The 10,886-nt window shown below is 44.5% G+C and overlaps 1 protein-coding gene across 5 annotated transcripts in view; it reads left to right on the top strand.

Annotated features, from left to right (window-relative positions):
- The first annotated feature begins 103 nt into the window (after nt 1–103).
- SNX2 (sorting nexin 2) overlaps nt 104–10,886 on the top strand; it is a 38,399-nt gene continuing 27,616 nt past the window's right edge. For 2 of the 5 annotated variants that reach the window (XM_048499624.1, XM_048499620.1), the window contains exons 1-2: nt 104–305; nt 8,535–8,652. In XM_048499624.1, the coding sequence (XP_048355581.1) occupies nt 198–305; nt 8,535–8,652 (226 nt within the window). In that variant the 5' untranslated portion in view covers nt 104–197. The remainder of the gene's footprint in view (nt 306–8,534; nt 8,653–10,886) is intronic. The other 3 variants (XM_048499622.1, XM_048499621.1, XM_048499623.1) reach the window with 3 other exon arrangements.

The raw sequence follows: 10,886 nt of genomic DNA, 5'->3' as shown, positions 1-10,886 counted from the left end.
TCCCAGCCCCTCTCGTCGCCCCACCCGGCTGTCAATCACCAGGTAGCGGCCCCGCCCTCCTCTCCCGAGCAGCAGGGGAAAACTTCGCGCTCCTGGCCGTCACGTGAGCCAGCCGAGGGGGCGGGCCCGTTGGGCGTCACGTGACTGGAGGACACTGCCGGAAGTCGCGCACCTCGGGAGGAGAGGGGGGGGATAAGATGGCGGCAGAAAGAGAGCCCCCTCCGCTGGGGGACGGGCGGCAGACCGAGGCGGAGGAGCTGGAGGACGGCGAGGACCTGTTCACCAGCACCGTGTCTACGCTGGAGGTGAGCCCGGGCGGGGAGCCCCCAGCGGTCGCTTGGTTGTCCCCTACGGTTCCGGCGCCGCCCTCTTTAGTCCTGGCCCGGTGGCCAGCTCCAGCTCGGGAGCCTTTTGGGAATGTGGGGCGCTGCAGTGGAGAGGCTGGGAGGGAGCCTGGCGCGGTGTGAGGCAGTGGGCGCCCTTCGAGGCTACCATTTCTCCCGGGGGAGCTGAACCCTTTCGTCTGGAGAGCCGTTTCAATTCCAGGAAAGACTCCAGGTCCCACCTGGAGGTTAGCAACCATAACTTTCTGTCAGTTCTCTGAATCCATAAATTTAATTCTAGGAGAGCTGCAGGCCCCACCTGGAGGTTGGCAACTGTAGCTATCTTGACACTTCTTCGAATACAGTTTATGTCTTCGTCTTCTACTTGCTTACGTGGTGGTATCTGCAAAGCCTTTCCCTCCAGCTCCTGCCTGCCTTTTCTCCACCTTCTTGCTTTTAGCCCGATGCCACAGTGGCCAGCCACCCTCCTATTTTTTCTGAACACGGCGCTTGGAGACACCACTCCTCTCTGTAAACTATGGTCCCTTAGGCTGGAGGGTTCCTCAAAAGGGTGTAAATAGAATAACTTTTTCAAAGGTTAGCTGTAGTAGAAGAGCAAGTTCCCAGTCCGGTAGCACCTTAAACCCAAACAAGAGTTTCAGAGTGTGGGAGTCAAAGCTCCTTTCATTAAATATAACTCAAAATGGAGATTCTTCAGTCCTTATATCCCAGTCAGAAGGTGAGAGGGGATAACGTTTTGCCTTGTACCTTTGCCTTGTGACTCTCGTCTTTGCGCTCCTCCACTTACCTTCTAACTGGGATTTAAAGACTCGGAGGTCTCCAGTTATAGTCAAATCTGAGGAAGGAAACTTTGACACTTAAACGCTCATACTCCGAAAAACTTATTTGTCACTAAAATCCGACTGGGTGTGAATCTAGATGGTTTCTGCAAGGTGTTTCACATCCTCCTGTTCAGTTGTGGTGAGTTCCTCTTTTTCTGACAAGGCTTGCTCGATAGAAGGCATGCTTGTTTTGGTTAGCAAAAACTTAGTGTCCTTTCTGTAAATACTGCTTAGCCCTCTAAGTTATCTTGCTTCTTTATTGCTTTAAATGTGTTCAGTGTGATCTCATATGCTAGGAAAAGCTGGAAGCAGCAGGAAGACCCAACAAGAGATGGACTGGCTCTGTAAAGGAAGCCATGGTCCTCAGCCTGTAGGAACTGGGCAAGGCTGTCAACAATAAGACGTGTGTTAATTCAGAGGGTCACCATAGCTCAGAAGCAACTTGACTGCAATTTAAACACATTCACATGATGTCCTAATTGAGACTCAGCGGGGTATAGCAATAAGAATGTCGGACAACAATATTGGAGACCCAGATTCTGTATTGCCACTCTACCATGGAAGCTTGCGGGGTGACCTTGGGCAGCTGCCATACTCTCAGCATAGCCTTCTTCGCAAGGGTGTTGTGAGGATACATGGAAGAGAACAGAATCGTGTAAGCTTTTTTGGGATGTCACTGGTAAGCAAGCTGCCTGATGTTTGAAGCCATTAAATAGATGTGTTTATTCAGTTACTAGCTACAATTGAAGGGTTTTGGTATCTGAAATGCAAAATACTGATAGAAGGAAGATAGTTTCTTAATAACTGGTTTGTGAACTCAAGAGCCCCTCTTCCTTTCTTCATGGCAGTGTTTGCGGGAATTTCCCTCTTCCCTTCATGTAAGTAAAATAGTTACTCTGTGTCACAGATGGTAGAGTACATTTCTGTGGTCTTATACTGGTGTATTAAATTTTATATTCTTTATCTGTAGTGTGCTTTTCTCACTGAGATTCATGCTTATTCCCTCCAAAGCAGATTCCATGTTTCTTGAAACAACGGGCTTTTGAAGTCTCTTTGCCAATCCTTTGGGAAGTTAATATTATGTAAAGCCAAGTGGTTTTTTTGCTTTATTTAGCAAACTTTATCATGTTTCCTCAGGGTGATGTGTATTGGTTTTTTCCTGCCACATTTTGCACTTCTAACAATCCTGTAAGCTAAGTTAGCTTAGGAAGGAAAACTGGCTAAGGTCACCCAGTAAGTTTCATGGCAGAGTGAAGATATGAACTGGATCTCCCAGATTCTAGTCGGACATGACTTTACCACGCTGTAGTAATTAGTGACTCTTTTAAATTGGGGACCTTGCATCTCTTATGACTGCCCTGAATTTGTTTCCCATATATCCTTAGTTTTAAAAAGCGTTGTATCAGACACAAAAGTAAACGTTCCTGTTTTTGTTAGAGAACGTTTCCTGCCACTGAACTGTAAATCAGCAGGGTCAGGGTGTACAGCCTATGTCCCCTTTATCATGTTTTGACAATGGCAATGTGCTGGACTTTTGTGAAAAGAGATAAGACTGAAACTTCTGAAAACTGTCAAAGCTGCAGCTATTCACAAGGAGTTAAGACTTTAAGGGGCATTTTATTTATTTATTTTGCTTTTCTCACCTATATAAACAATAAAAATAGTTCCTTCAAATCACAAATTGGTCCTTCAAATTACCAATAGTTCCTTCAAATCACATTAAACTAGCAACTAAATTAAAAACAACGAGTGTCATATAGTCCTTGTCCTGAGGACCATGCCATGAATGGGAATTTGCTTCTTGAAACTGAGTGATGTGCTATAGTGGAAGCAAAGGTATTTCCAGGAGATGGAACTATAAGTTAAATTTGGAGTGAAATATTGAGACCCCTGATTAATACTAATATCTACCCTTTGACTTCTTGCGAAGAGCTCTTGACTGAGGGGGTGTTAATTTGAAAATGCTCAGATCTATAGGAAGCAAGATATAGTAGAATGGAGTAATGCTCTGAATGTAATTGTCAGCAGTAGCTGACAAGTACGGGGGTTCAGCGTGCAAGATGAATCTCAAGTCTCCAAGTCTGTATTTCAGCATGCCATGTGCCCAGTGTAGAACCATAGACAAGCTACTGTCTGTCAACTTGATACTTTTCACATTTTGGAGAGCCATTGTTAATTAAGTTTTCAGTTCAGTAACCTTGTAATATTGCCCAAATTTATTGGATTCTAGCATGGACAATTTTTGAAGTGAGAGAATTATTGAGGTAAGGAAAGTAAGCAGTGGAACAAAGCAGCATGTAACCATATATTACTATTTTACCATTCAAAAGCACGTGTGTCTCTTTTGATGCTTTTCAAAGGAGTTTGCCAGGAGAGGCTGTGGGGTGTGCAAATCATAGAGCCGGAAGGGTCTATAAAGGCCATCTAGTCCAACCCCCATTCAATGCAAAATCAGTCTATAGCATCCCTGGCAAGTGTTCGTCCAGCTGCTGCTTGAAGACTGTCAGTGATGGGGAGCTCACCACCTCCCTTGGCAGGCCATTCCACTGTTGCACAATTCTTACTGTCATTTTTTCACCTAATAGCCACACATACTGGTGGGGAATTGTTGTAAAATTGTGTGAGGATATTTTCTCACTCTGATATGTAGAAGCACCCTGAACCTACACTGAGAAGCTTTACTGGGTGATACCATTGAACTGCCTTGTCAGTAGGCACTATGTGGAAGATATTTCCATTGCAAATGCTTCCCATTAAAAGTCTCTCATCATGAATTTCATTCGCCTTCCTGGAATGGGAAGGCTTCCAGGAGGTTTGATTATGTTTACCTGCATGGTTAGTTTATATGAAAGGGCTCTCATGTATTTTTGATCAACAGTAGCCATTTTTGCGAAGTTACCGGACCAAGTGTCCCTTCTGCGGCTTGATGGCTGCTTTCATAAGTCATATGGGGGTAGCCCTTTCATGCACATGATGTCTCTGAGTTCATGGATGGGTCAGCTGCCCTCAATAATCAGGACTTCTGCTTACTTCTCTGGGTTGAGAAGAGGAGGAATTTGGATTTATACCTTGCTTTTCTCAACAGTAAGGACTCTCAAGGCACCTTACAAACTCCTTTCCCTTCCCCTCCCCACAACAGATATCCTGTAAGACTTGTAAACCTCGTAAGGCTGAGAGACTTCAGAGACAGCCGTGTAATTCTGTAAACATTTGTCCAGAACTGAGAGGAATGTCTAGAACCGAATACCCTTGAACTACCGTTCAGTCAGCCTTCTGTTGATTAGAGTCTTGAGTGTGTACTCGGATGTCACCAAACCAGTTTAAATGTGCTCACAGTGAGCTTGCGCCTGGCTTATTTCCATGCCGATCTTTGTGTTGCCTCCTCTTGCCCACAGAATTGAGATTGAAGACTTCCTAGTCTTGGCTTCCTCGTTTAGCTAGTTTGGGCTGATCCCCTGATCGGCTCACTTTGATCATTGGAGACTGTTTCTTGTGTGCAACTAGGGTTCAGAACCAGTGGACTACAGTCCTTGGTTTTGTTCAAGAAACAGTTGTTAAATTATCTGAGTTTGGCCATCATAACAAGGTGTGATGGAAATCACCTGGTTTGTGAAGTCTTCATTCTTTCCTCGAAGCACAAAGGAAAGAAGAGGAAGCAGACTGAGTTCAGCATGAGCAAGTTAGATTTTGCCAAAACTGAAGGGAAGCGAAACCCAACCCTTAAAACAAGCTAGGAACCAATAGGTTGACAGAAAGAGATTTCTTTCAGAAAAGGGAGTACATGTTTTATAGCATAGTGCCAAATATTTAAAATTAAAAAATTTAGATATTTAAATTAAAAAAACTCATATTAACATTAATAAGCAAGATAGCAGAAGTTCAGCTACTCTTCGGGAACAAACAGGACATGACTCTGGCTTCTATTCCATTCTATTCATAAGCGCTTTACTTCTGTCCAATAGCTAACAGCACTCCTGCAAGCTTGAGCCCTGCACCAAATCACCCTCCTCCCTCTTGTCCTGTTTTCCCTTAATTCCTTTGTTTCTGGAGGTTCCCTCCCTCCTGGGAGCTTCCTGCTTCAGCCTCCTAGAGGCTGGCGAGGTGTCTGTCATGACCTGCCAGCCTGAGACTGGTTCTTCAGTCTTCTTTGCCCTCCTCCTCAATTGCAGCCAGGCTGGGGCTGTGTCAGCCCTGCCCCGCAGTCTAAGGCTGCTGAGGACAGCTGATTGCAACTTGGCCAGGGCTGTGCTGCTTCCGCCCTGTTCGGTGGAACTGCTGAGGCTTGCTCTTGTTGCTCAGGCTCTCCTGCCACTTGTCTGCTATTCCTTCTTGCTGCTGGCTTCCTGGAGGTCCTTGCTCCTTATGGTAAATCAAGGGGCAGGACTGTCAGTTGTGGGGTGCTCCAGGGTCCCTGGTTGGAGATTTGTGACATGGAGGGGTATGGAACAGGCTTCCAGGTGGTGGGAGGCAGCCCCGACACTGGACACACTGTATACAATATAAGCGCTTCCAGTGTATTCCACTTAAATAGTCTGAAATGGTTACACATATCAAAGAACTGAAGCATTTCCACCCAGAAAGGTTCTTCCTCTGAGGTCAGTATAATATACACGCAATCAAGCTTTTTTACACGAATTCTTAATTTAGAATTTCATATTCAGGCCAAGGGGCTTGTATATGCATCTATAATAAAAAAATGGCTCTCAATGAAGATGTAATTAAATACTGTAAATGTCAAAGGGTGTCTAGCAGCCATTTACCTCTTTTGGATTGCAGTTAGAGCCAAGTGTGTGATCTCCAAGCAAACCAGACTTTGTCCAAAATGTCAGTAATAATAAACTTGACTTATGTAAATGAGTCAACATTGAAAAGTGTTGCAGGAGAGAATGGGCCTATGTTTACTTCATTCATTACGCATCTTTCACCCCTAAGCAGCTGACATTCTTTTCTTCCCCTCCTCCATTTTATCCTCACTGCAGCCCTGCGAGGCAGCCTAGGCTGAGTGTGTGTGATTGGCTCAAGGTTGCACAGCAAGCTACCATAGCAGAGTGGGAATTTGAACTGAGATCCCAGCCCAGTACTCTATCTGCTCTCCCTTGCTGGCTTTGTGGTGGCCGGGCCTTAAAGTTTCATTCACTGGCAGCCCAGTTACTGCTGAAATTTCTTTGCCTGAATTCAGCTGCCTTAGCATTTTTCGGATAACTGCCTCTCCCAACTGTGATGCAATGAAAAGATTCTGTTTTAACGCCCAGGATGTGTTGCAAGGTTTTCTTAAAAACTCTGTTTTGTCTGAATGGCAGCTTATAAGGTTTCTGCAATTGGTGACGACTTAGCCATTTGTAGTCCAGTCCTGTGTGGATCTACCCAATGGCTTATCGTATTCAGTAGAAGTTCCCCATGCTTAAAAATTTTTATTAGTACTTCAAGATGTTTAAAACACACAAAGGAAAAATGCACATATTTATAAAGTACATATTCCATAAGGACTCCCAGTTTCTTCTGCACCAAATATTACTCATAAACAATTTTTTAGAATGTTCTTTTACTACCTAATTAAAATTAAGCCTATAGTGTCATTATAGATATTATTATTATTATTATTATTATTATTATTATTATTATTATTATTATTAATTTGATTTAATATACCGCCCTATCCCCAAAGGGCTCAGGGCGGTGAACAATATAAAAACATATATAAACATAACATATAAAAGTTTAAAATTTTCATTCTAAAACAGTATCCCACGAACCCATATGCAACCCTCCCAAGAAGAATGATGGGTCCTGATGATGTTAGGGACCCTATACAGCAGGGGGGAGGATGAAAGCAGGGCACCCTCAGCGGCTGGTCTCGCCGAAGGCCCGGTGGAACAATTCGGTCTTGCAGGCCCTACGGAACTCTCCAAGGTCCCGCAGGGCCCGGACAGCTGGTGGTAGAGTGTTCCACCAGGCGGGGGCCAGAGCCGTAAAGGCCCTGGCCTGAGTGGAGGCCAGCCGCATCATTGAGGGGCCAGGGATCTCCAGTAAATTGGCCTCTGCTGAGCGCAGAGGTCGACTCGGGACATATGGGGTAATGCGGTCCCGAAGGTACGAGGGTCCCAGGCCGCGTAAGGCCTGAAAGGTCAACACCTTTTAGACTTGTGGAAAAGTCTCATGTCTCTATTGGCCCTTATTTTAATAGTCCTTAACCTTCAAAACCACTGGTCATTTATTTTCTCTATTTATTTTACATACTCCTATCAAGGGTTTCCCATTGTCCTCAAACTGAACTAAGTTCTTTTCTTTGAGTAATGAAGTTAACTTGGCCATCTCTGCCAACTCTAATGCTTTCACCCACCATTCTTCAGTTGTAGGTATAGCTGGAGTTTTCTATTTCTCCACATTGAGTATTCTTGTTACTACTGTTGTATATAAAAGCACAGTTCCATGCTGTCTTCCCAGAGATCTATCCATAAGTCCCAACAGATGAGCCTCCGGTTTCATTTGTACATTTGTCTTTAAAATCGTATGAGTTATTCTATTAATTGACCTCCAAAATTCCTTAGCAAACAACAATTTGCTGGTTCAAAAGTGGCTCAGCTGTTCTCGACCAGCCAGGTTGAGTATACTGCCACATGCACCCAGGGCCCTGCGGGATCTAGTACAATGACAGGACCTGTAAGACAGAACTATTCTGCCAGACTGACGGTGGAGGCCAGCAATAGTACTCCCTCTGTTTGGCCTCCCCTTTGCCATCCCTTTCCTGTTTCCTTTTCATTTTCTTGGTCCTTTCCTTTTAGACGGGTGAGAATGGGGTGGCAGATATGGTTTTTATTACCCTCCCCTTAAATGGTTTACAGTGTTGTCCTGTTGAAATGGTTGAATTTTATGAGATTTTTATCTTATCTATTAATGTCACTGTGGTATTGACACCCTGAGCCCTCATAAATTGGCTGAATAAATTAGCTTTTCCACAAGTCCACTATAAGCGATACAAGGCCCCTTCTTGATGCTCACATTTCTGACACTTATTTAGAAGGGACGTTTCTAAACAAAACCTGAATTGTCTGTTGTGGGTTGTCCGGACTGTTTCAGTGGCTACGAAGACCATTTGATTCAACACGGCGTGCATAGATAAAATACGCAAGTGCGCATTACAGATTGAAAGTATGTACTATATCCCCTTTGAGCAAGCATTGATGGATGATTAATGTTTCCTTAGGATGTTATTGTGCAACTGGTAGGAAATGGAGATTGCTGACATGGCTGCTTTTACATGCTGTTTTTTTCATATTTTGTGCCTGTGTTGGATGACTGCTTTGAAACAATCACGGTCAATCTGAATGCTGACCTGTTGCTTTTCCAATTGTTTGTTGCTCCTCCACAGTCCAGCCCGTCATCTCCAGAACCGGCCAGCCTTCCTGCTGAAGACATCAGCACAAATTCGAATGGCCCCAAGCCTGCAGAAATCATCCTAGATGACGACAGGGAAGACCTTTTTGCTGGTAATTCTCGCCCCTTTAAAAAAAAAATCTTCCTGCCTTTTTTTGTTGTTGTTCAGACGCTTCCTTGTACCTTTAGGTGCTTTCTATGATGTGCTGTTTCTAGACAGTGGTTGGACTTTGGCACAGGAGGATGGGTTGTTGGAGTAAAAATTTAAGTGGCTTTCTGGAAGCGAGTGCCTTGAAGCAGATGGTCTTTTAGAGTGAAATGATCTCAGTAAGATACGATCTGCTTTCACATGCAAGCAGGGCCATAAGAACCTATGATACCAATTGTGAGGTCTCTTGTACAGACTTGCTTTTAATACTATGTTTTGTCTAATTGAAGAAAGCAGGCCTGCTGCTTTATGACTGTATGACTGGTTTCCATTATTCTTCTGCCCATATTCTGCATTGACAGAGTGAGAGATGGTAGCGAGAGAACCAAGAACTCCTATGCTGTTTTAAATAGAGTTTGGGTGGTTCTAGCTGGGGACCCAAAGCAGCTTATGTCCTTCATTTAATCAACAGCTTGTGAGGTAGGTGAGGTTGAGAGGATGTGGTTGGCTCTGGGTCAACCAGTCCCATGGCAGAGTGGGTATTCGAACCTGTGATCTCCCAGTTTCCAGTACATAACTTTAACCACTACACCACATTATCTCTATTAGAACCCAAGAAGCAGAGTTTTGATTTATACCTTGCTTTTTTCTACCTTTAAGGAGCCTCAAAGCACCTTCCCTTCCCCATGACAGACACCTTGTGAGGTAGGTAGGGCTGAGAGGGTTCTGAGAGACCTGTGACCAGCCCAAGTTCACCCAGCAGGCTTCATGTGGAACAGCAGGGAATCAAACCTGGTTGTCCAGAATAGAGTCCACCTGCTCTTAACCACTACACCACACTGCCCAGTTTACAGTCTCATGAAAATAGATTTAAAAGAAGAATTGGGTTAGAAAACTAAGGGGGATTCCGCATGGGTCAAAACCAGTGGTGTGAAAATGGTGTAAATCCTTTTACACTGTTTTAAACCATTTTACACTGTTTTCACACCGCTGTTTTTGGCCCATGCGAAATCCGCCTTAAAGTGATTTGGGTGGCCCAGCCTAGCCCACTGTCAGAAGCTAAGTAGAGTTATCCTTGATATACTTGGGTGGGAGACCAGCGAGGAAGACCATTCAGAGGCAGGCAACGGCAAACATCTCTTGCCTTGAAAACTCCCTGTGGCATTGCCATAAGTCAGCTGCAACTTGGCAGCCCTCTGCACCGTCGATAAATGAAGCTGCAAGCTCTTCCTCTTTTTCTGTGGCCCTGTCAGAGATCCAGAAGGGATTAGAATCATAGAGTTGGAAGAGACCCCCCCCAAGGGCAATCAAGTTCAGCCCCCTGTCATGCAGGAACACACCATCAAAGCACTCCTGACAGATGGCCATCCAGCCTCTCTTTAAAAACCTACAAAGAAGGAGAGTCCACCGCACTCCGAGGTAGTGCATTCCACGGTCAAACAGCCCTGACTGTCAGGAAGTTTAAAAGCCCTCGCCCCAGTTCTCAGAAGGTCCTGCTGATGTCATGCTTACACTTGTTTTAGGAAGTGTATAGCCACTTCCCTGGAAGGCTAGCTGTGGAGCAACCGTACGTAAGCCACCGGAGCATTTCTCAATCCGTGGGTTGCAAAGCCTGTGAGTTGTTTACTTTGGCAGTTTTACTGATTTGTGACGAAAATCAGTTGATGGGCCACTATACCAAGAAATCTTGGACTTGTGTATCCCCTTATGAAAAAAAGATTGGGAACTATTGCACTGGAGTAGTGAGAGATGCAGCGGTCATATTGTGCTCTCACGTTCTTATAGATACTTGCTCAAGGCTACTAATGTTCCACTTGTGGCTGGGTTTAGAACAAAGGCCGCAGGAGATGGACTGTTTTCTGTCACGGTGCTTGTTTCCCATAAAGCTAAGGTAAACAATCTCTCAGGTTTTAGAAAGGTTACAAAATTTCAGTGAGATGTTTTACAGTCCTTGCTGTTAGCTGAGCCGTCAGTTCTTTATGGAGCATTGGAGACTGTTGCTTTTGTTCGAGCGTTTGCTTCTGTTCATTGTGTTTGTCTCGAGATGAGCTACCTCAAGCAGAGGACAAAGGTAAGATACAAATCCTGGTTAATATTAAAGGCACTGTTCTTTTTTGCCAAATAAATGCGTTCTCTGAAGGACAGGAAAATGTAAGATTTGAGGAAAGGGAAAAACCACAGGCAGAGTGTTCTGGTGAC

This window comes from Sphaerodactylus townsendi, linkage group LG06 (assembly GCF_021028975.2).
Source record: "Sphaerodactylus townsendi isolate TG3544 linkage group LG06, MPM_Stown_v2.3, whole genome shotgun sequence".
Lineage (NCBI taxonomy): Eukaryota > Metazoa > Chordata > Lepidosauria > Squamata > Sphaerodactylidae > Sphaerodactylus > Sphaerodactylus townsendi.
This window is presented reverse-complemented; position numbering and strand designations above follow the sequence as displayed.